The sequence below is a fragment of the Ranitomeya imitator genome, chromosome 4, assembly GCF_032444005.1.
Source record: "Ranitomeya imitator isolate aRanImi1 chromosome 4, aRanImi1.pri, whole genome shotgun sequence".
Lineage (NCBI taxonomy): Eukaryota > Metazoa > Chordata > Amphibia > Anura > Dendrobatidae > Ranitomeya > Ranitomeya imitator.
Window position 1 is genome coordinate 30199926 of NC_091285.1, and position 24894 is coordinate 30224819.

Sequence of the window (24894 nt, forward strand, 5' to 3'; positions counted from 1 at the left end):
CCTCCGGTGGGCCGCTGTGCAAAAGTGGATCACCACCCTCTTATATGAGCAGTACTAGGCACTATATACTAGAATCACTATATAAGACAAAGGCGGCATCTTATTCATGTAACAAGCAACCCAGATCATTGATATATACATTTTTGATTGAGGACAATGTCACATTTGCATGTAATTGAAAAGTGGGGCCCTGGAATTGGTTACTGGTGGGCCCTTGGTACGCCAGTCCGACACTGAGTGGTGCTATTTGGGGTAGACTGTATAGCCCTTCTGAAATATTTGTTTCCCACCATAGTATGTTATGGTATATCTAACAAACATTAATGATCGCCGAGAGGTCCTACTGCTGCCGCTCACTAGGAAGAAAAAAGTTCTATCCATCTGATATGTCTCTAACCTTCCATCTATCCATTTCTCTATCACATATATATGTATCTTGTACGTGTCTAATATCGATCTATAAAGACTATCTGGGAAAAAAAAGTATGTGCCCCCCTACACATTATACCTATAGTAGCTTTTTCTGTCCTCCCATTCTAGACATTAATGTGCAGTTGGTCCTTTTGCACATGTAACATTTAACCCTAAACCAGGAGAGGGTGATAAATACAGAAGTGGTGACGTGTCTCTGTTATACTTTTCCTCTGATTGTTCCACTCCTGGTCTTGGCTTACAAATACTGATGTAAAATACTGACCAAATACTGAACATGTGAGCGTGGCCTAAAGATGGGAAAGGTGCACCTCTTGGGGAAAGTCGGATGATGCAAAATAGAAAAAAGTTTACTTGTTGGCTTTGGGGCCCACCAAGGTATTTACCAGCTCTTCAGTGGGCCAGTCTGTGCCTCTATCTATCTATCTATCTATCTATCTATCTATCTATCTATCTATCTATCTATCTATCTATCTATCTTTTTGTATAGGGAACCCACCAACATGAGGAGCAACCACCAGGTGAAGGACGCTAACTAATCAGCATTGTGTGGGAGTGGGTCATCTGGAAATAATGTTTCGGAGGCTTACCTGCAGCTCAGCAGAATAACCAAGGCCTACAAATTAGCATTTGTGAATCAGAGGCTTGTAAGTGAAATTGATATAAACTTTATAATTCGTGTGAGGCTGTAATAGCTCTTATACATACAGGGGAACTTGCAGAATAGATTGTGAGAAGATCAGCAGATGCAGATCAGGTCATAAAGCTTTACACTATACCAACTATAAGAAGTAAAGATATTTAAAGTGTAGATTCACTGATGGAAACCTAGAAAGCATTTCTCTAGCACAGCTTGTTTAAGTTTAAAAGACACATCTGGAGGAAAGGATAGGTGGAGGTCTAATCCTTGGCACTGATAAAATGTTTGCGGAAACCTGAAGTGTTTGGAGATGGTGTTGTGCAGTGGGCGTTCTCAGGTACTGAGACTCAGCTTCTATTCACTTCAATAAGAGCTGAGCTACAGTACCCGAAAAACAGCCACTACATTGTGTTTGAAGCTGTCGTGTCCGGGCTCTGGGCACTGTGTACATACGGCCGCCATGTAATCTTCAAACTGATCATGACTACCACTGATCTGATATTGATGAACTATCCTAAGGATCCAGACCTCTTGCCTGACTGATGAAAGCCTAGTAGGTCTGTTGCATGCTCTGGGTTAATGTAGTTGCACAAGAACTTATGTAGTGGGTCCAGGGAGCGTGCAACCAACTGGTGATGCGATAGTGATCAGTAATCTGGCCATAGTCATGATACTGTCGGCTGCACCACTGTCTGTCCCAAAAACTATTCTCTTTCACTTTGGGGTAAAAAAAAATAAACAGTTGGCAAATGACTCTAGTGCCGCTTATCTCACCTCCCGCATCTATCTTGACCCTGTTGCCGCCCCATGAACAGAGAAGATGTGATGTAGACTTCTGGAGAAAGCTAAGCAAACTTTGTCAGCTATTGTTGAAACTCCCACAGCAGTACGTAGAGAGGGCCGCGCAGGCGCGACCATCTGTGCGTTCACAACCATGTGAGTTGGGCCTTTGTTACATCTCACTTGGAGAGGTGTTCCTCAAAGCCCTTGGTCCAAATGAGCTGTTCTAATGTGTGGAGACATGGGAGGGGGGATGTCGGCGGGCGCTCCAGGTCCACTAGCCGAAACCGCATGAACCAGGGATCGTGAAGCCGAACACCGGCTCTCCTTTTAACATGGGCATTACACTAATCAGTCACCACAGAGTGAGGGTAAAACTATGTGGCAATACTTTATTGGACCACTAAACAGGCAGATAACATGTAGAACAGTCCCAGCAAAATACCTCAAGATGGTGCACATTACTGAGTCTCACATTTCCGCTGACTCGCCGGGATAATGGCAGCTGTTACTTCAAAGCTTCCAGGGTCAACTACCCCACCTGTGGCACGCACACACAGAGGAGGTAACGACAAGCGAAGGAAGATGACAGTCCATTCAGGTACAAGGCCAGTTGCCTGGAAGGTCACAACCTGGCTTCTCCGAACATCTCCGTGGAGCCAGGCGACCGGCAGGTCCAAATCCTGGCTTTCTCCAATCACATCAATGGTTCAGTGATAGTCAATGGAGCAGATCTGTATTCTTACAGCTGGGGTTAAAGTCTCCTAAGCCTGCATCCTGCAGAATGATAAATCTGTGTCCCATGATGTCCTGGCTGAATTTCTGGCTCGCTCTGTCCCTCTATACAGAGGCATGTAACCTATTTTTATAATTAACAAGTGTCCTTCTTTCAGTATTTACATAAACGGTAAGAATGGAGATGAGATCAAGTAGCATTACTTGATTATTTCATCTATTTGCCTAGTTTTACATCCCCTGTTTTCGAAGTCAACAAACTATCTGGCGTAGACAATGTATAATTAGCATATCACTAGATATCACTAGTCATCAAGGATAAGAGCACACTATGTTATATCATATATCTATATATCTATATGTTATATCAAACATCAACTCATAGATAACAGTCTATTCTTCTTGGCTTCCTAAAAATAGGCGTATGGTTAAAAGGAACCTGTCACCTGAATTTGGCGGGACCAGTTTTGGGTCATATGGGCGGAGTTTTCAGGTGTTTGATTCACCCTTTCCTTACCCGCTGGCTGCATGCTGGCTGCAATATTGGGTTGAAGTTCATTCTCTGTCCTCCGTAGTACACACCTGCGCAAGGTAAGATTGCCTTGCGCAGGCATGTACTAGGGGGGACACAGCATGAACTTCAACCCAATATTGCGGCCAGCATGCAGCCAGCGGGTAAGGAAAGGGTGAATCAAACACCTGAAAACTCCGCCCATATGACCCAAAACTGGTCCCGCCAAATTCAGGTGACAGGTTCCCTTTAATTAACATACAACTGTAACTTTTTTTATTGTTCTGTTGACATAGCCCTACGAGGACTTGGTATTGCGGTACAAGTTTTAGTTTTGAATGACATCAATGTACTGGAAAAATAAAGGGAAAATAAATTCCAAGTACAGCAAAATAAAAAAACAAAGAAAAACCAAAATTCTTCCATTGTGTTATTGGGGAGTTTTGTTTTAAAGTGTTCAATGCGTGGCAAAAATGACCCCACAACATAATTCTGATGACACCAAATGTAGATTTTAATTATATATATTTTTATATATATATATTTATATATACTTAAATTTAAATATGCTTATATTTATTTATGTAACTATATTTTAACGGTTAAAAAAATCAGAACTTATTAAAAAAAATTGTTTTGTGTCATTTTTTTTAGTGGAGTCTATAGGACTTTTTTTGGATAGTGCGCTGTAGTTTTTAGCGATACCATTTTTGGACAATGTTTTGATCAATTTTTATTGTTTTTTTTTTTGTGGTACAATTCCCCAAAAATTACAATTCGGGTCTTTTTTTATTAGGTTTCTCCTTACCTTTAATGAATAATTTGTCAGATCAGACTTTCATAGACACGCCAATACCGAATATATATATATATTTTTATTTATTTTTGGAACTGGCTAAAGAAAGTAATTACAACTTTTTTTTAAAAAAAATGTTTTTGAATATTTTTAGATTTTTTTTTCATTTTCTTCGCTTTGTTTTTATTCCCCCCCCCCCCCGATGTTTGAACTATGTTCTAGAATATTGCTCTATGTAAACGAAATGACGATCTGAGGCTTCGTGGAAGTGGAACGATGGCGGGCCACAGGGGTGGTCTTCAGTAGGTCCTAGGTTACCATGGCAACGCATCAGCACCCCGCGATGGACGCCGAAATGGTCGCATTACGCTATTGCGCCACTTAAGACGCCGCTGTCTTGTGCCGACGCAGCTGTGAATGGGTTTTTATTTTATTTTTTACCATTTTTGGGGGTAAATTGTGCGATATTTGCTTACAGGTCTGTTGTCTATGACTGGGTTGATCTAAATAGGGCAGAATGAGGGTTATATAAGCTCCAGCCTAGCAGCAGCTACTAATAGCAGCAAGCAGGGGATTATACTGGGGGTCTAACAGAGGATTAGTGTGAATAGATGCCTCCAGGAGCTCTGCCGCCCCCAGTATCTACAGGAGGTCACCCCCTTAGCGTGCACTCAGGTTGCTCTGACCAAGCGCACACAATTCAATACTAGAAATAACGCACTTTCACTACTGCGCATGCGGTATAAAAAAAAAAAAAAAAGTCCTTCTCAAGGCAACGTGCTCATCCGGGAACTTTCCAGCTCGACCAATCCAATCTCAATGAGCTCCTGCCTCTCTGACGTCACAGGCCATGACAGCCGAACATAAACTGAGACAAAACGGAGTCTTTTGTTGCCGGTGGTGCTGCGAATAAGCCTCGGTTCCCGGTAAATAACGATAACAGTGATAATAACAAGCCGCGGGTGACCGGCGGAGGGATTCGCTGTTACAGTGTAGGCGTTGTGTGGCGAACACACTAGAGAAACGTGAGCGCTGTGGGGCACGTGATTAGCGTCCGGCCAATCAGGAGAAGCGGGAGGGGCTTAGGTGACGTGCAGTGCGGTGTGCTGAGAGAACAGTGCGCACTTGGCTGGGGACAGTCCGAGGAGGTGGTCGCGGTTTACATTTTGGGTGGGTACTTTGCGTTATCTGTTTTGGAGTTGCTTTTCCCTCTGAGCACACAATGTTAGGGAGACCACTGCTGCATTCTAATATACAGGCAGGTCCCCCATTGTGTGTTCTGACTACAGAGGAGGGTCGCAGAGGCTAAGCAGCCCCCCAAAATATATCCCCCTCCCCCACCACCTTCCAGCATCACTTCTACTACACACCATGACCCTGAGCTGGACATAACTCCATCATCAACGTGAAGAAGCAGCCTGTACTGGACAAGGGGTGCAAAAGTCATAACTAATCCCCCCCCTAAAAAAGGAAGAGAAGCCCAATGGGGGTGAATGCAGTGCACTGGTTCAGGAAGGGGCTCCGTCTCCACGACAACCCAGCCCTGAAGGAGTGTATCCAGGGGGCCGACACCGTCCGCTGCGTCTACATCCTGGACCCCTGGTTTGCCGGATCGTCCAATGTGGGAATCAACAGGTGGAGGTAAGGCGGATCCTGGGGAGATGTCCTATATCGCTAGCCCAAAGAGCTTAAAGGAATTTTCCATTCTTATAGGACTTGTCGCTTAGAGAGGTGCCATCGCTAGAGATTATGGGTCTAGGACCACCCTAGATCTTTATAGAACTTGTCATTTTTAGAGGCACCATAGCTAGAGGTCTTAGGCCTAGGACCACCCTAGATCTCTGTAGGACTTGTCACTTAGAGAGGTGCCATCGCTTGAGATCATGGGGCTAGGACCACCCTAGATCTTTATAGAACTTGTAATTTTTAGAGGCACCATAGCTAGAGGCCTTGGGTCTAGGACCACCCTAGATCTTTGTAGGACTTGTCATTTGGAGAGGCACCATAGCTAGAGGTCTTGGGGCTAGGACCGCTCTAGATCTCTGTAGGACTTGTCATTTAGAGAGGTGCCATCGCTAGAGGTCTTGGGTCTAGGACCACCCTAGATCTTTGTATAACTTGTCATTTGGAGAGGCACCATAGCTAGAGGTCTGGGACCACCCTAGATCTCTGTAGGACTTGACATTTAGAGAGGTGCCATCGCTAGAGGTCTTGGGTCTAGGACCACCCTAGATCTTTGTAGGACTTGTCATTTTTAGAGGCACCAATGCTAGAGGTCTAGGACCACCCTAGATCTTTGTAGGACTTGTCATTTTTAGAGGCACCAATGCTAGAGGTCTAGCACCACCCTAGATCTCTGTAGGACTTGTCATTTGAGAGGTGCCATCGCTAGAGGTCTAGGACCACCCTAGATCTTTATAGGACTTGTCACTTAGGTGCCATCACTAGAGGTCTTGGGTCTAGGACCACCGTAGATCTATATGGTACCCCTGTAAACCCTGGACGTGTTCAAAGAACGCATTAGCTATTAAATCCATGGGCTTTAATGCACCTCAGAGTTCTAGAAAGCCAGAACAAATGGGGGTCCCCCTCTTCAGGGTAGGTGCTTCTTACCGTCTTATTCGTAAGGGTCCACGTTCCTCTATAGACGACCGTTATTAATAAGTGTTGATTATCCGAGTCCCCGCAGAACAGTAATAAGTATCTGTTCATAACATTTACCATGTGTTTTGTAATCAAAAATACTTCATTTCCTTTATTGTATTTCATTTTTTCCCTTTAAATTAGACTTTTTTTTTTTTTCCATGATTGCTTATATTTTGTACTCTCTTTATAGAATTCCTTACAGTTGTTTAGGATATATATGAATATTTGATGTTTTAGACTTTTTTTTTGTTGCATCGTTTACGCTTTTATACATAATATATACAAGTGTGTTTCATATCTAACTTTTTTTGTTTAGTGTTTAATACGTTTGCATAACGATGGCCGTGTCTTTATATAATGAGGAGATGGGGGGGGGTTTACATATTTGCCACCAGATGGCTTCAGAATAAACGTTTAGAGCGGCTCCGATACCGATGTAGGTCAACCAAGCCCCACGCTGGCAGTTCATCATGTTCCCTTGGTCTGGGAGTATCTAGGTGTGTGTGTGTTGTTTCTTGGCATCCAGTACCTGTGTATTAACCCTTTCCAGCCCGGATTCACATCAGTATAGCGCATCGGCCTGGAACTACTCCCACTGTGACATGCGGAGAGCCAGGCCAGGGTTATGTAAAAGGGCGTATCGAGGACGGTGGGCAGAACTTTTTCTTCTGCACTCGCTGGTCGCTCAGTCGTACTTTTTTTTGAAAAAAAATTGGCAAGTCGGACTGACAGCTGATAAACTAAGACCCCCCCCCCCCAGACATGCTGGAGTCAATCAGGTGTTGTGGAACTACAACTTCAAGCATGCCCTCATATCCTGCGAGCTGTGGGCCACTCACCCAGAAAATTGCGGAGGCATGATTTTGATCAAAATCTCCAATACAAGTCATGGGGTCCCGGGGGAGGGGGGGAGAAAATCAGATTTTCAGAAAGAAGGTGGAAGTCGCTACGCATGCCCATAGACGGAACAAAAACTATGACCAAAGTTTGCATCCGTCCAAAATGGGGAAAACTGTTGGATCCATTATTCGGATACGTGAGCTGTGGCTCTGCCGTTCAACTACTATCACTCCCATCATGTCTGACAACAGGCTGGATTCATCCGCAGAGCCTCAGGTCAGACACCAGTGCTGTATGGAATGAATGGGACTAGTGCATATAGTCCCCCCGGTCATGGATGCCCCCCGTATCCTCAGCCCCCTGTGATGTGCAGGAGTAAATGACATTATCGCAGGGACATGTCCGTCCTCTCTGATCTGATTCCATTGCGGTGGATTGAATCTGCGGCTAACGAGGTTTACGAATGGGCTGTTCGATAAAAATAGCTGGCGTAGACAGTGCGGTTTGGCAGAGCTGGTTTGCTCCGGGGCTGTGAGGCAGTAGTCTGATGCTGAGGGTTGTAGTTGCGTTGCGGAGCTGTCAGTTCAAAGTTAATTTAAAGGGAAATTGTCAGCACGTTTTTACATATATATAGAAGTAGTGGGTATGACTGTATAGATGCTTGCCACCCCCTTTTTTTTTGTAGAGATCTGATGTGTCAATCGTGAGAAATTTAGCGTAGAAGCCATATGTAAATGAGCTTGGAAGTGCAGCAGGGGCGGGTCTATGCACTCGGACGGCATTTTCTATGTGCAATGATTTTCATTTGATGGCTACACTAAATTTATCATGACTGGCACATCAGATCACTACAAAAAAAGACATCTTTTTATGGTGGGAAGGGTGGGGGGCAAGCACCTATATATCCACATAACTAGTTGAATTTGTAAAAAAAATTTAAAAAAAACCGCTGACTTTTAAAGGAAAACGACATTTTTCACCTTAGATTAAACAATGAAAATTTGATTGCAGCGGGTCCCACCAATGCCAGAATTGTGGGTCCTGCGTCCAAACGCTGCGCTCTCCCATGCTGTCATCTGCAGCCGCGAAGCTGGCCAGATTCAGTGTATCAGACCGCTTTGTAGCAGTTCTTACAAGCTCTATAGCAAAGACTTTGTAAGTGCTGCAGATTTTTCCTGGGAGACGGGCCACCTCTGGTAGGCTACAGAGGTGGACCGTAGTCTGGACAATAAACAGTATAATTACCCCCCACCCCCCATTTTTGATACATTAATATGATGAATAGTCATTCTTTTGAGCTCCCCAATGCTCATAGGTTTATCATCTAGTCTGCTCTGATTGGTGACATGGTTACGGTCCAACCCTTTTTTTTTTTTTGGAAGAGGTTGTCTGGGACTTTAACACTAGATATGTTATTCCTGGGTTGATTGGTGGAGGTGCGACACCCAGCACCCCCACCATTTACCCTATCTGTTCCTGGTCATTTATAGGGCTGCACAGCTCCATTGATGGGATTGTGGCCGCGCTGGGTACTGCACATCGACCTCCTATTAACTTGAACAGGTGGCTGATGTGATGTGCCCGACCATCACCACAATACAGTAAACAGATCTGCTGTGCTGCTGCGTAACTGAGCAGTTCTGCCCAACACGAGGGTGTAAAGTGCCTGGTCTTGCTACAATTCCCTCAGCTATGAGATTCCTATAGAGAGTGCATAGGCAGAAGTCCATACCGGAGGTTGAGGGGGCCCAGATGGCGCTTCTTAGCTGCAACAGGTTCCTGTTAATAAGGGTGTCTCTGGCGCATGCTAGGTGCAGCAGGTGCCTGTTTAATAAGGAGGTCCTGATGACGCATGCGAGGTGCAATAGGTCCCTGGTAATGAGGGGGTCCCTGATGACGCATGCAGGTCCCTGGTAATGAGGGGGTTACTTATGGTGCTTGCGAGGTTCAGCGGGTCCCTGATAATGAGGGGGGAGTCCCTGATGGTGTATGTAAGGTGCAGCGGGTCCTTGGTAATGGGGTCCCTGATGGCACATGCTAGGTGCAGTGGGTCCCTGATGGTGCATGCTAGGTGCAGCGGGTTCCTAGTAATGATGGGTTACTGATGGCGCATGTTAGGTGCAGGGGGTCCCTGGTAATGAGGGTCCCTGATGGCACATGTTAGGTGCAGTGGGTCCCTGGTAATGAGGGGGTTACTTATGGTGCATGCGAGGTGCAGCGGGTCCCTGGAAATGAGGGGTTACTGATGGCACATGTTAGGTGCAGTGGGTCCCTGGAAATGTGGGTCCCTGGAAATGTGGGTCCCTGATGGCACATGCGAGGTGCAGCGGGTTCCTAGTAATGATGGGTTACTGATGGCGCATGTTAGGTGCAGGGGGTCCCTGGTAATGAGGGGCCCCTGATGGCGCATGTTAGGTGCAGTGGGTCCCTGGTAATGAGGGGGTTACTTATGGTGCATGCGAGGTGCAGCGGGTCCCTGGAAATGAGGGGTTACTGATGGCACATGTTAGGTGCAGTGGGTCCCTGGTAATGAGGGGTTACTGATGGCACATGCTAGGTGCAGTGGGTCCCTGATAATGAGGGGGTCCCTGATGGCACATGCGAGGTGCAGCGGTTTCCTGGTAATGATGGGTTACTGATGGCGCATGTTAGGTGCAGTGGGTCCCTGGTAATGAGGGGGTCCCTGATGGCACATGCGAGGTTCAGCGGGTTCCTGGTAATGAGGGGTTACTGATGGCACATGCTAGGTGCAGGGGGTACCTGGTAATGAGGGGGTCCCTGATGGCACATGCGAGGTGCAGCGGGTTCCTGGTAATGAGGGGTTACTGATGGCACATGCTAGGTGCAGGGGGTACCTGGTAATGAGGGGGTCCCTGATGGTGCATGTAATGCAGCAGGTCCCTGTTACAGGTTTTGTCTTGAGTTGTGGAGCTCCGTTACGTTTGTTCATTTTGTACATTCACTGACAGCATGCAGAGCTCTTCTTTACAGCAATTATGCTTTATTTCCAGAAGATTAATACTCATTGCGAGTGATCTGTCCCTTGGTGTCTATGGGCAGATTGCTGGTCCATGGTGGTATAGGGGAGGCTCTGGGGCACGTGAAGTTTTGGGTGAGCGCTAATGGAGCCGTGCCAGGCTGGGAAATGCAGTGACGGCAGAGCCCTCTATAATAGTGATCACGAGTACCCAGGTCAGCACAGCAAATGCTCGCAGAGCGGCAGGGACAGATTTTTGGCCGGGTGCACTGGGGAGCGAATCCTGTTCTGGACAGTGTGAGCCGACTCTGGTCATTGCTCCGATCTGCACTGGGATTGGCGACCAGTCTCTTCCTTGGTCTATGGAAAGTTTTAACAAAGGAGCTGGAGACTCCGACGTAACAAGCGCAGCTCCTGCAGAATTATTAGTGCTGCGATACAGCTGCAGATCAGTGACAGTGGGGTTAAAGGCACAGTTTTCTCACTGCCGGGTGCTGGTGACGTCTGTGACTGCAGTGCGGAGATGTTGGGGTTTGAGCCTGTGATCGGCAGCTTCGCAGATTTCCTCCATGTATTTGCTCATATCCACCGACATATTGTGGCCAGATCTGGGAAAATGGAAGTCATCATGTGCTATAGAGGGGACGTGGGGGAAAAAGAACCAACAGAGGAGAGCATGCCGGAAAAGCACAGCCATTCCCTGTAATAGGGGGGCAGGTGCCGTCTATTGTACTCTGTTATCAGCCTTTATAACCTTGTAAGGTGCCAAGATGCAGGCAAGGCACCTTTTTTGAGCTTTCATAGTTTAGGGTGCATGAAGAGCATCCATCTAGTCCACGGGCTTGTCCATTGACGTAAATGGGCATAATGTGTTATCGTTCGGTGAGTCATCTTGTTCCCCGGCAACTTGCGCTTTCAGCTGTGAAGCACACAGTCTTCAGCTTGTCATGTGGTGCCTCAGCACGGGTGACTTCCTGCCCCAGGAGACCCCGCTGGATAATGGGGTGCAAGTTTGGGAACTCTACTTCTGAATAAGGAGAGATTTGCCGTTTTCCAATTAATATTTTCGGCGTTGTAGAGGATTTCTGGCGACTTGCCCTTCCTCAGTCGGATCGATGCAGTGGTAAGGAATGGGGATCCTGATGGCCAGGACAGTTTTTAGTTGACCCTGATGAGCTGCAGAGATGTTTTTTAGCCACCATCCTCCTAACACTAATTCACACCTGGTGTTACCGATGCTGCGCGAAGGAGTCTTAAGATGGTCAGAACTCGGTCATCAAGGGGCCGTCCGCTACCCAAAGGTGGCCGAATGGGCTTCTCTGGATGGCTTTGTCCAAAATGAAAGGTATATTGTTGCCAAGATAATATAAGCTCAAAGTCATTGGGTCGGCTCTGATTGCTGAGACTTTTAAGGGAGGGAAAATGTTGCCATGCTTCAGGATCAAGGGTTGTCCATGATGAGATAAACATGGATGCTTTGTTTAGTAACTATCCTTGATCATAAGTTGCTTACTATTGCAGCATAGCCCCATCAAAGTCAATGGAGCACAGAAAAAGCTCCACACAACCCAATATTGGGGGTAACTTTGTTTTCCAAAGCATATTTGTTTTTTTTTCTATTCCCGAACAAGCCTTTTTAATGGCACAAGAACCCCCAATCGGATGCTCTAAAGATGGGACGTTGATATCCTTGGAGAATACAATTTAACGTGTTAACGGAAGCATGCCAGTAACTCAGTCTGTGGCTGACCAGAAAATGTAATGCTGGCGACCAACAAATCGGCAGTTCATTACCCCTGGAAAATGGAATATGCTGCCGACAACAAGTATGTGGTTTTAAGAACAAAATGATTATATAAACGATCAATCTGTATCGACAGACTGTGTCAACGGAGTACGTCGTCAATAGGCGCTTGTTTTTGGGCAGAGGCCGTCCCATCGAAAGTATCTTGTTACATGGAGAACTGTGTTTTGGTAATGATTTGCTTTGAAGATGCCTATAATAATCTTTATTTTTTATATAGCGCTAACATATTCCACAGCGCTTAACAGTTTACACACATTATCAAATCATGTAAGGTCCTCCCTCCTTCTGTACCTGTTAGTGCCTTGTATTTTGCACATGCTTATTTTATTTGTCTATATTTGCCAAGCCATGGAATAAATGGCGCTATAAAAAATGTATAAAAATAATAAGAATAATAACACATTAGTGATCTGCGAGATGATAGTATGGCCGACCGCTATCCCTTATACACAAGACCGCTCGGATCGGTTTGCACTTCTGCAGGAGCCGGACTGTTACAGGTCGGTGGTTTCGGAATATCCTTGGAAAGAAATCATCCTGTCCTTGTTGTGGAGTTGGATGTCACTTCATATTCAGACCCCAAACAGCTGTTTTGGTTCTCCGACGGCTGCCGCGCCAAGAACAGCACATTTCATGCATTTATTCCTGGTCTACACCGTGGCGATCAGAACAAAAGGAAACATTTATTCATATTATACGGCCATAACAAGAGCCTTCAGGTTATTAATTGTTTTTATTAATGATGTTTTGTGCTCGACCCTTCCATGAATTTTTACATTTTGCTGAATTTAAACATTTGCTAACCTGCAGAAATAAACTGGTGTGAATTTGATCCTTTTTAAAGCAATAGTTTTTTGGGATGTTTTGTAATATGTGTACTTTGTTAAAGGGGTTGTGTCTAAGGTGCTCAGAAAAAAAGATAAGATTTAGAAAACTCCCGTCAGATTGTCATAGCGGGCCGCCCTGACGCGTTTTAGTCCCTTTGGAAACCAACTAAATTCCCAATCAGGTTATCTTCAGAGTGTGGGGAGAACATGAAACTCTTTGATGGGATTTGAACACTGGACCCCCTCCCCAGCGCTGCAGGGCTATAGTGCTAACCACCGAGCCACCATAATTCCCTGAAGGATTCTCAGCTGGCTCATTCTGCAGCCAGAAATTCAGTTCAGAACAAAAAGGCTACAGAAGGCAAACTGTGCATATTTTGGGATCTGCAAATATTGAATTCAAAAATTAAATAGTTATTTTGTGGTTCTGTAAATGCCAAAAAATTTAAAATTTTATGTTTAATGACTCTGCTCCTATTTCAAGCTTTGACCCATTTTTCTCACTTTGACAGAAGAATTTGCCTAAAAGGAAACTACGGCGAGAAGCGTCTCCATTCTCAAACACCGGCTGTGGCGAGATCTGTCTCCGTATCCCCGGAGCTGGATTTACACCTGCACTGCTCAGTACTGCTGTATTATGTCCTCCGTGCTGCTTCTGAATATGTGCTAGATAGAGGCAGGAGAGCGGGAATCCTGAATGGTGTTTATGGGAGACATAGTGGCAGCTAGTCTCTACCCACTAGCTCAGTCAGCTGAGAATTAAAGATATATTCTTCTTTACCAGTTTTCCCTCTGCTGGCTAGAATGGCCAGTAATGATTTTGTTCCTATTCTCAAGTGACCTGAAAGTTTACTTATGCTTTAAAGTGTTATTCCATCTTCATAGATGGATATTGTTGCATAGTGCTGGTAATAAGCACTTTTATGATTTGCTGCAGATTTAAAAATGTAGATGCCCTTAAGATATTAAAGGGGTTGTCTGGGATTTTCACATTAATAGTCTATCCTTAGGATAGTTCATCATTGTCTAGTCAGTGGGGGTGTGACCCTCGGCACCTCCACCGATCAGATGTTCCCGGCTGCGGGAACTGCTCAGTTACGGAGTTGCACCGCTCCATCAAAGCATAAAACTCCTCTTACCACAATGCCCATTTCTAAGGTTGCTTGGACGGACATGTTCCCAATGTAATTACCGGCCACAGCAGAGCCCATGCGTCTTCTCCCATCATCTGAGAACTGAGGTCTCCTAATCGTGCACATTGCCAATTTTGATTCCTTTTAAATCTAGTATTTGATGATCTGGACCTTCTAATAATCCAGAATTGTTTAGAATCTGACAAGGCCGTAATCTGACCGGAAAAGAGCAAATTTGAGACGACTGAATCTTCTTGAACACTACGGAAGCCAAGTTGGTGATATCACACTGTGGGCTCCGTAGACTCTGCCGCCGGTAAGAAGGGGTCCTGTCAGGTTTGCCGGAAAAGAGCAGCTATGGGGGGAAACGAGGAGCCTAATGGCCATCAAGACCCTTCTATCCTCCGGGCGTCTTCTGGCTAATTGGTTAGTATGGCTGAGCTGGAGATGGTTGTGGTGGGTTTCCTTGCAGAATGCATTATAGAGGGGAACCTAAGTGGTAAAGTAAGATGTTTGTCCCATGAATCATTCTTCTAAAACGTCCTGAAAGGCTATTGCGGGTGTAGTCTCGATGCAGATGATGATGATGGTACTGTACATGTCAGAGTCCCAGAACCTGCACAACCTGCTCACCAGTGCCCACAACTCATGACTGCTGGCAGCGGAGCGCCCTCCTGGTCCCATTGATGCTCCCAGTGTTGGCTATGCACTGATGGGGGGACCCCTGTGCTTCCTGACCCCCAGTGCCTGGGACGTTACTGTGACTTCTGAGGTTTAGGTGATTCTTGTGCCAGGCAATTGCAAGCTGTGCCAACGATCAGGATGTTCGGTAGATCTGCCTATGAGTCAGTTTGCCGTGATTACTTCTCCCTCCCCCGTATGCGGAGGAAATGGATAAACACTTGTCTGTGCCCTGAATATTCATCATCTTCTGAAGTGTAATGAGTGTTGCTATAACATTGGTGGCCGCTCGCTCTCTGTAGGATCTTCATGCAAATCCAGTAAGCGCCATGTCCTTCCACCACCACTGCCTTGTGACTCTGAATTCGGCAGATAAATCATTTTACATCGACTCGCAACCCAAACTGTTACCCAGGCTATAGCCTTGGTTGCAATTTTCTCAGAGACCCCTATAAAGTAGAGACCTTGCATCCAGTGACTTGTAACTGTGCGGACCCTCTCAGCGTGGTCATAATATTTCAGGGAGTCCCTTTTTCACGAACCTCATCTCTTGGCCCGAGTGCAGCTTGACTATTTCACGTCAAACCGGGAACCTACCGATTTGAACATTTACTTCTTTGGGATCTACCGTATTTAAATTTCCCATGAACCTTCTAATAAGTGGAGGTTTTGCAAAGTGGACAAGCCCTCTAAATAAATGTGCTCTAAGGCTATGTTCTCTGTTTGCTTTTTTTTTTTTCGCTTTTTTTTTTTTTTTTTCTGAAGCCAAAACCTGATCTTTAGACAGTAAAAAAAAAAAAAAAAACTGCAGACAAAAACTGTTTTTGCTGCTTTTTTTTTTCCTCCTCCCCTTCATGACGTCACCACGGAGAGGGGGGGAACCGCCCTTCAAGGACAGGAAACCTACAGATAACAAGGGCGGTACCTCTCTCCCACATCAATTGGTTTCCTGTCCTTGATGGGGGACCTACAGTACCTGTGGAAGGCATACCTGTGCCAGAAGAGAGGCTTCCCCTGCCTCGGCTGGTGCGGTATCCTGAAGCACCACCGCTGGTGTCAGTCGGCCTCTAGGGTGCGTGAGGAGAGGCTGCATTTTTCAGGATACCAAAGTTCAGCTTTGCTTCCACCTTGCAAGCATGAACAATACAAGGTGTTAAGCCACCAATGCAGGACGTATGGGAAACGATTTTGAAAAAAGGGTCAATTTGATCAAAATAGTTGCTATTATTTTTTTTTTTTTTTTTCAGATGTGAAAAAAGATTTTTCCACTACATAATTTGAACAAATACTGTAAGTTTGATTCAGCTGTAAACTAAAGTTATAGGAGTTCATGAAAAAATACACAATTGAAAATGTAAAACAGCAGGGAAAAGATGAATTGGTGGAACATTGTTTTGATAGGGCATTGGGTTGGTCAGGCATTGTTTTCTTTCACACATTGACAGGGCACTGAGATGGTCGGGTGTTTACTTTCACACATTGGCAGGGCACTCAATACTTGGTCAAGGCTCCTTGTGCATCAATTACTGCATCAATGCGGTGTGGCATGGAGGCGATCAGACTGTGGCACTGCTGAGGGGTTATGGAAGCCCAGGTTGCTTTGATAGCAGCCTTCAGCTCGTCTGCATTGTTGGGTCTGGTTCTCATCTTCCTCTTGACAATACCCCATAGATTCTCTATGGGGTTAAGGTCAGGCGAGTTTGCTGCCAATCAAGCCCAGTGATCCTGTTTGTAAACCAGGTATTGGTACTTTTGTCAGTATGGACAGGGGCCAGGTCCTGCTGGAGAATGACATTTCCATCTCCAAAAAGCTTATCGGCAGAGGGAAGCATGAAGTGCTCTAACATGTCGTGGTAGACGGCTGCGCTGACTTTGGTCTTGATAAAACCCAGTGGACCTACACCAGCAGATGACATGGCTCCCGAAACCATCACTGATTGTGGAAACTTCACACTAGACCTCCAGCAGCTTGGATTGTGGCCTCCACTCTTCCTCCAGACTCTGGGACCTTGATTTCCAAATGAAATGTAACATTTACTTTCATCTGAAAACACCTTGGACCACTGATAACAGTCCGGTTCTTTTCCTCCTTGGCCCAGGTAAGACGCTTCTGGTGTTGTCTATTGGTCATAAGTGGCTTGACACAAGGAATGTGACACTTGTAGCCCAGGTCCTGGACACGTGACTATTTGAATCTTCCCCCCAAATTTTTGAATGGCTTTTTCTTAACCATCCTTTAGAGACTGCGGTTATACCGGTTGTTTATGCTGACACATATTAAAGGGATTGTCCACTACTCGGAAAACCCCTTTTGAAATAAATCTTCTCCCCTCTGGTGCCGGCACCCTTCCAGCAGTGTTGGCTTTGGCTTTCCCAGTCATCGCATGACATTGTTACACGATCCCTGCGGCCAGTTGGCTCTGGCTTTTACTCTCCTTTACTATGGAGATAAATGATATCTGCAGGAAGCGAGAGCTGCTGCCGTCTTCACTTCCTCCATATGTCTTGATTTGCCCTAAGGAGGGGAGACAGAAGCCATCCCTAGTTTGGCCGCATGGATCCCATGACATAATGTCACGCAATTCCTGGGAGAGTCAGTGCCAACACCTCTGGAATAGCGTAGGAGGGGAGTATAAGTGATAATATTTTCCTGGGGGTGGAGTGGGGACAAGGGTTCAGAAGGGATTGGTCAAGTAGTGAACAGTTTCCCCCCCCCCCCCCCCCCACGATTGTTTTCCTGCACCTGGTGATACCCCTTTACTGCGTCTGCAAAGTGTAGTTGCAAAAAATCTACATTTCCCTTTTTGTTTTCTCATTTTTCTCTGCAGCTCTCCCGGTCTAAAGGTACCGTCACACTAGACGATATCGCTAGCGATCCATGACGTTGCAGCGTCCTCGCTAGCGATATCGTCCAGTGTGACAGGCAGCAGCGATCAGGCCCCTGCTGTGCTGTCGCTGGTCGGGGAAGAAAGTCCAGAACTTTATTTGGTCGCTGGACTCCCCGCAGACATCGCTGAATCGGCGTGTGTGACACCGATTCAGCGATGTCTTCACTGGTAACCAGGGTAAACATCGGGTAACTAAGCGCAGGGCTGCGCTTAGTAACCCGATGTTTACCCTGGTTACCATCCTAAAAGTAAAAAAAACAAACGCTACATACTTACCTACAGCCGTCTGTCCTCCAGCGCTGTGCTCTGCACTCCTCCTGTACTGGCTGTGAGCGTCGGTCAGCCGGAAAGCAGAGCGGTGACGTCACCGCTCTGCTTTCCGGCCGCTGTGCTCACAGCCAGTACAGGAGGAGTGCAGAGCACAGCGCTGGAGGACAGACGGCTGTAGGTAAGTATGTAGTGTTTGTTTTTTTTTTTTACTTTTAGGAAGGTAACCAGGGTAAACATCGGGTTACTAAGCGCGGCCCTGCGCTTAGTTACCCGATGTTTACCCTGGTTACCGGCATCGTTGGTCGCTGGAGAGCTGTCTGTGTGACAGCTCTCCAGCGACCAAACAGCGACGCTGCAGCGATCCAGATCGTTGTCGGTATCGCTGCAGCGTCGCTAAGTGTGACGGTACCTTAAGCCTTTAAGCGGCGTAGGGTTCTTCTCTCCCTCCTCCCTGGTGTCCAGCTGTTAAATCCTCTGACCTCTTTAGCCATTATACCGTTACGCAAACCTCGCCCCTGGCCCACTTAACCAGTGCATGCGGCCCAGATGACCATACGAGCCCATCGTGCAGGAAAACCTTATTTGAACACCTTTCCTTCCGATACCGGGCAGTCAAATCATCGGGAACATTTTGTCTCCGTGTCCGATCCCTTTTTGTCTTGTGCAAACGAAGAAGTGCTAATAATGAAGGATGTAACGCCGCGCCGTTCTCATGTAAGCCGCGAAGTAGGTCACGGGAGCCACCGACGCCCCCTGCTGGTTGCTATGAGCGATGACCTACTTTCTGGAAAATTGTTTTAACACGTCGACATAGTTAAAAAGAGGAAAACTGCACAATGAAAAGCAACAAATGGTTCCTGGAGATTTTTTTTTCCCCCCTCTAAATCTGGGCTTGGTAAAGTTATTTTTGTGCTATAAAGTGGCTGAAAATAGCCCTGTCCTTGAAAATGATCTGGATCTATAGTGAGTGCCTGGGCTTTTCTTGTCGAAAAGTGGGGCAAGGTGCATTACGGTGGGGTTTGTTAGGCTACGTTCACATTGGCGTTCCGCCAATGTGCGTCGCTGTTGCGCTGGCGACGCGCCCCTATGTTTAACATAGGGGACGCGTGCGTTTTTAGGGTGGCGTTTTTCGACACTTGCGTCGTTTCCGACGCTAGCGTCGGACGCAAGAAAATGCAACAAGTTGCATTTTCTGTGCGTCCGATTTTGATCAAAAAACGACGCACGCGTCGCAAAACGCGCGCGTTTTTGGTGCGTCGCGCGTTGCGTCGCCGACGCAGGGCGGCGCAACGCTAGTGTGAACGTAGCCTTAAGCATTGATTTTTTTTCATCCATGTTTCTTCTTTGATTATGCAGCCAGGTGCGACGTCACACTAGGTCGTCTGGTAAAAAGAGGAGCAAATGCTGGCAGGTAAGAGGCGTATTGCTCCTGTCGCTGGGTACTGCCAATTGATTTACGCAAACTCCACATTTAAAGGGATTCGGTCAGCAGGTTTTTGGTATTGAATCTGAGAGCAGCACGATGATGTAGGGGCATAGACCTTGATTCCAGCAATGTGTCGCTTGCTGTAGTTTCAATACAATCAGTGTTTTATCAGCAGGACATAATCGCTGCAGGACATTATCGCTGCAGGACTAGGTGTCACGTGCACAGCAGGCCACATAATCTGTAACCCCGCCTCCGCTACTGATTGGCAGCTTGCTGACAGTGTACACAGGAAGCTACCAATCAGTGGTGTGGACGGGGTGATATTCTGACCACTGCTACGTGTAGAGCAGAAAACAGATTCTATCAAAACTTCACCAAGCAGCCCAGTAAGTGACACATCGTTGGAATTGGGGTCTCCGCCCCTACAGCATCCTGCTCTCAGATTACGTGGCAAACAACTCGCTCCCTCTACCTCTATACCTTGCTCTCCTACCTCTCTACCTACCTCGCGCTCTCTCTCCTCTACCTCTCTACCTACCTCGCGCTCTCCTCCACCTCTCTACCTACCTCACACTCTCTCCTCTACCTCTGTACCTACCTTGCTCTCTACGCTACCACTGTACCTACCTCGCTCTCTCCACTACCTCTCTACCTACCTCGCGCTCTCTCCTCTACCTCTGTACTTACCTCGCTCTCTCCTCTACCTCTCTGCCTACCTCGCTCTCTCCTCTACCTCTTTATCTACTTCACGCTCTCTCCTCTACCTCTTTATCTACTTCACGCTCTCTCCTCTACCTCTGTACCTACCTTGCTCTCTGCACTACCTCTCTACCTACCTCGCTCTCTCACTCTACCTCTCTAGCTCTCTCTCCTCTACCTCTACCCACCTCGCTCCTCTAGCGCTCTCTCCTCTACCTCTCCACCTACCTCGCTCTCGCTCTTCTACCTCGCTTTCTCCCCTCTACCTCTCTACCTACCTCGCTCTGTGCTCTACCTCTCTACCTACCTCGCTCTCTACCTCTCTACCTACCTAGCTCTGTCCTCTACCTACTTCGCTCTCTCCTCTACCTCTCTACCCACCTCGCTCTCTCCCTTCTACCTACCTAGCTCTCTCTCTTCTTCCTCTCTACCTTCCTCGCTCTACCTCTCTACCTACTTCGCTCTCTCCCCTCTACCTCTCTACCTCCCTCGTTCTCTCTCACATATTCCATGCACTGGCTGCCCCTTGTCCTGGTTCTTGCTTACTGTTTCATAATGGAAAGTGGCACAGAAGCCTGGAGGAGCAGTGGCCGGTGCTGCAGTGGAAGTTGTTTTGCCCGTAACTCCTGATGACGTGCAGAGCCGTCCAGTACCAGCCTCCTGGCATAATGAGGGCATGCCTCTGTCAGCAGATTATTCTCTACCATCTGAAAATTGTATGACTGCCAAGGACACGTAACCGTCTGCTGGCACATGGGGTACTTCACAATGTTTTGGTTTTTTTTTGTACTTTTGCAAATCTAAATCTTCACCTTAGCGGTATAATTACCGGCTTATTATACAAATTATAAATTCTGTAATCTTGTCATCCAAAGCAAAGGACAAGTTTTTCTGGATAGTGCGTGGGCGGGAGATGTAAGCTGCAGACTGAACTGGCACCTTCATGTAACCCGGTGCATGAGCATTTCAGATTGGGAAAAGAATAATGGCGCCACTCTTGTCCTTAGGCCGTATCTGGTTTTGCAGCTCACTTAAGGCTGTGTGCACACAGTGCGTTTTTGATGCGTTTTTTTGCGGAAATGGGCTAAAAATGCTATGGAATCCTTATCTAAGCTAATTCAATGACAATCCTGAAGTGTTGTGCACATGATCGGTAAATTTACTTCCGTATTTGCAGTACGTCTTTTTTTTTTTTTTTTTTGCAGCATGTCAATACGCAGGTATAAAAATGTTTGCAGATTTGCTGAGTTTTCGTTTTGCATTTTACCAGCTTCTTATGGTGTTTCCCACACTGTCATCTGTGTGACAGCGATGGAAACACCGGCGCAGTAGTTCTCATGTGCGGTAATTCTACCGCCGGTAAGACCATCAGTGACTGCTCTTAAAGTGATAAGGATCGTCGTGGGACATTATGGATTAACTTCTCTGCGGACAGGTGAGGAATATTGTGGTTTATTTTATTTTTGTTCCAGGAGATGTTTGCTTTGGTGGATTAGGTGTTGGTTGAGTATGGTTTAATTAAGATTTATTAAAGGAGTCTGTCATTATTTCAAATAAAGGACTTTATTCTGGGTGTGTGTTTTTATGCTATATAACGATTTGGTTACTATTGGATAGGTGTCTTATAGACATGTCTCCATTACTAACCTGTGGGCTTGATGTCACCTGACAATACAAAGGTGACATCAACCCCACAAATATGAACCCCCGCGTGGCAACGCTGCAGGGCAAGTTTGAAGAGCGAGGCTAAGTGCCAGATTTGGCGCAGCTTATAGATGCACCTTTTCTGGGGCAGCTGAGAGCTGATGTTTTTAGTTTGAGGAGGGGCCAGTAGTTATGGCCCCTTCCTAGGCCATGAATATCAGCCCGTAGCCGTCTGCCTAGTCTTTGCTGGTTAGATTTTATAGGGGGACCCCATGTCACTTTTTTTTTTTTTTTTTCTGGGATCCCCCTGCAAACTAGCCAGTAAAGGCTAAGCCAACGGTTGTGAGCTGCCATTAATAGCCTGGGAACCGTTATGGCTATTGGCTCCTTCCCAGAATATTAACATCAGCCGTCGGCTTTCCCTCTGCTGGTTATTAAAATTACACTGGAGCCCACACAATGTTTTTTTTTTTTTCCTTTAAAATGAACAGTTGCTGTCTGGTTACAGGCTATGTACTTGGGTTCTGTTACCGTTCCTACATAGGCTGGTGACTGTGTTTGTGTTTTTGCTGCTGCGTTTTTCCTGCCAAGAGATGCGCATATAGACTAAGTCCTCAGGGCTAAACTGCAATACCTGATACCTATGGGCAAAAGGGGCGCTGAGAACGACAAAGTGACTCCTATTGTTCAGACTGAAGCAAAATTCTAACGGTCCTGCATCTTCCTTGGAACTAGAATCTCGCGCCTCTTAATAGATTTTACGCATCTTTAAACTGCCCCCATGCCTGAAAAGAACATCTACACAAACTATTTTACACCAGTTTTGTAGTGTCAATTTATGGGAAGTGTTTATTGACTCTGGTTGAACACACCACCTTTTGCCAATCTGCACCCACTTTTAAGAAGAATGACGACTGAGCCGGCCCAAAAGGTGAAAATGACGAGAATTTTGTGCAAAAAGTTGAAAATTGCACCAAATTTTCAACTTCAAGTTTACGTTTTCTCCTATGGATGGGATAGGAGATGACCTAGGACTGCTGCGACACCAAGATTGGGGGCTCTGTGAGGTCCTGTCTGAAGCGGTCGAGCATGTGCACGTCTATCACCCAATCCTTTGTCTGGGACTGCCGAAAAGAGGACCGCATTCTTTACAGCAGTCCCATAGATTGTGACTAAAGCATAGGAGCAAAAGTTCAACCTTCGCTCCATTCACATTGGGCTATGTAGAGTCTGATTCCTGGCATTGTATATTTTGGGGTCTTACACCATTGTGAAATGCTGTCCAGTGTGAACATGGCCGTACGGGGTGATATAACCACCTCGAGGGTTGGCACTTGGCAGCCACGTTTTCTTGTAGTTGACAGCTCAGGTCGTCCTTCTGTTCCTTCCAGAATTAGAAGGGGATTAATCACAAGTCCAGCACCGTACATCATGTCTATTCCTGACACAATCCTCATCTATTCTTAATCGCCTGTGGAGTTTTCCCTTGTCCTAGAATTAGCCTTATACCTGTGTCTAATCCTCCCGCTACTTAACCAAAACTGCCTTGGATCTGCATAAAGTTATTGTACAAAAACACACAAATGGCCTAACCCTATTAAGGACCCTAAAGTATTTTAATTTTAACTTACGAAGAGACGCACACATTCTGGTGAGGAAACTAGGGATGACTTCCAATTGCTCCTATAAAGTGCTAGTGCTAACTAATTGCAGGGGCAATTAGTGCCTCGGTTTTATGTTATGTGTATAAGCTTGTTTGACTTCTCCCACAAACCTCCGTTTACGGCAGGTAAACCACCTCCTATTACTGTTATAATCCCTAGAGGATTCACACCATTGGGATACCCTAACACACCATTTATTTCTCAATCCTGGCTAAATCCGTATCAGCAGGTAGATATCTAGTAGCCCCAACGTATCAGTTCTCATGGGTTAATAGGTTAAACATTCACTCCTCTTATTATTTACCCTTCTTATAGCACAAACTACTGCAACTAAGCTCTATAGGATCACCATATTCTGTGCACAACACCAGTATATGCTAATAATATTTAGCCATTCGCCTCCCCGACATGTTTCGCCTTGTGGCGTCCTCAGGGGAATGGTGCTATGAGCTGGCTGGTCATAGCCACAACCTTTAATACCTTTTTGTTTGTTAGATCATTTCCACTAGTCATCCAATCCTATAGTTTGCATTCAATTCTCAATAACTATACATGTTTCTTATAGCCAATAGATGTTATCAGTCTGATATACCGTGGACTGACCTGTCATATGATTGGTTTCACTCACACTGGGGAGGTTACTACCCCATCCTCATTAGGAAGGGTAGTCTATGACAGCCCAAATGGTCACTCTTCCTTTTACCCATCTCGCTCCATCTTCTAGTTTTCACTACCTTAGGGGTATAAGTTCCAAATTCCATATGCGTACTACCTTATATAATACCTAAGGAATCCACCACCACAAGGACAAGGAGTTATTTAGGTCACCATGATAATTGGTCCCCATACTTGGCTACATATATAGCGCAAGGAACATAATATAGGCGGAATTATTGGAGAAACATAATATAGTGTATTATTTTATACTTTAGTTGTTTAAGGTCACTTTATATGGTCAGACTATCCTGCAAAAAAAAAAGTGGCCCTTATCTTCCTGTATTCAAATTTAGATCATCTTGGAGGATACAAGTCCAAAATTAACTTCCTTTATTACTAATATCCATCCTGTTAGGACGGTATATCCACAAACAGGGCTGTGGAGTCAGTAAGACAAACCTCCGACTCCTCAATTTCCATGACTCCGACTCCACCAAATAAGCTCTGACTCCACAACTCCGACTGTGTGATGTTTCCCGTTGAGGTCGACAATCCAGACCAAAGCACCCACCAGACAGAAGCAAATGCGGGTGTTGGGCATGTGGAAGAGTAGGATATATGTCCAGAAATTGACATACCCAAGAAAAACGATGGCAAAGATCGTCTCACCCCTCTGAAGGTCCTGCTAATTGGAGGGAACGTCGCCCTAAGCCAGGGGTCCCCAACTCCAGGCCTCGAGGGCCGCCAACAGTGCACGTTTTCAGGATTTCCTTAGTATTGCATCGGTGGTAATGTGATCATCTGCACAGGTGATGATTCCAACCCCTGTGCAATACTA

The 24894-nt window shown here is 46.0% G+C and overlaps 1 protein-coding gene across 2 annotated transcripts in view; it reads left to right on the forward strand.

Annotated features, from left to right (window-relative positions):
• Positions 1-4723: 4723 nt before the first annotated feature.
• The window catches only part of CRY1 (cryptochrome circadian regulator 1), a 40802-nt gene continuing 20631 nt past the window's right edge, over positions 4724-24894 (forward strand). For both annotated transcript variants that reach the window (XM_069763451.1, XM_069763452.1), the window contains exon 1: positions 4724-5535. In XM_069763451.1, coding sequence (XP_069619552.1) covers positions 5378-5535 — 158 coding nt within the window. In that variant the 5' untranslated portion in view covers positions 4724-5377. The remainder of the gene's footprint in view (positions 5536-24894) is intronic.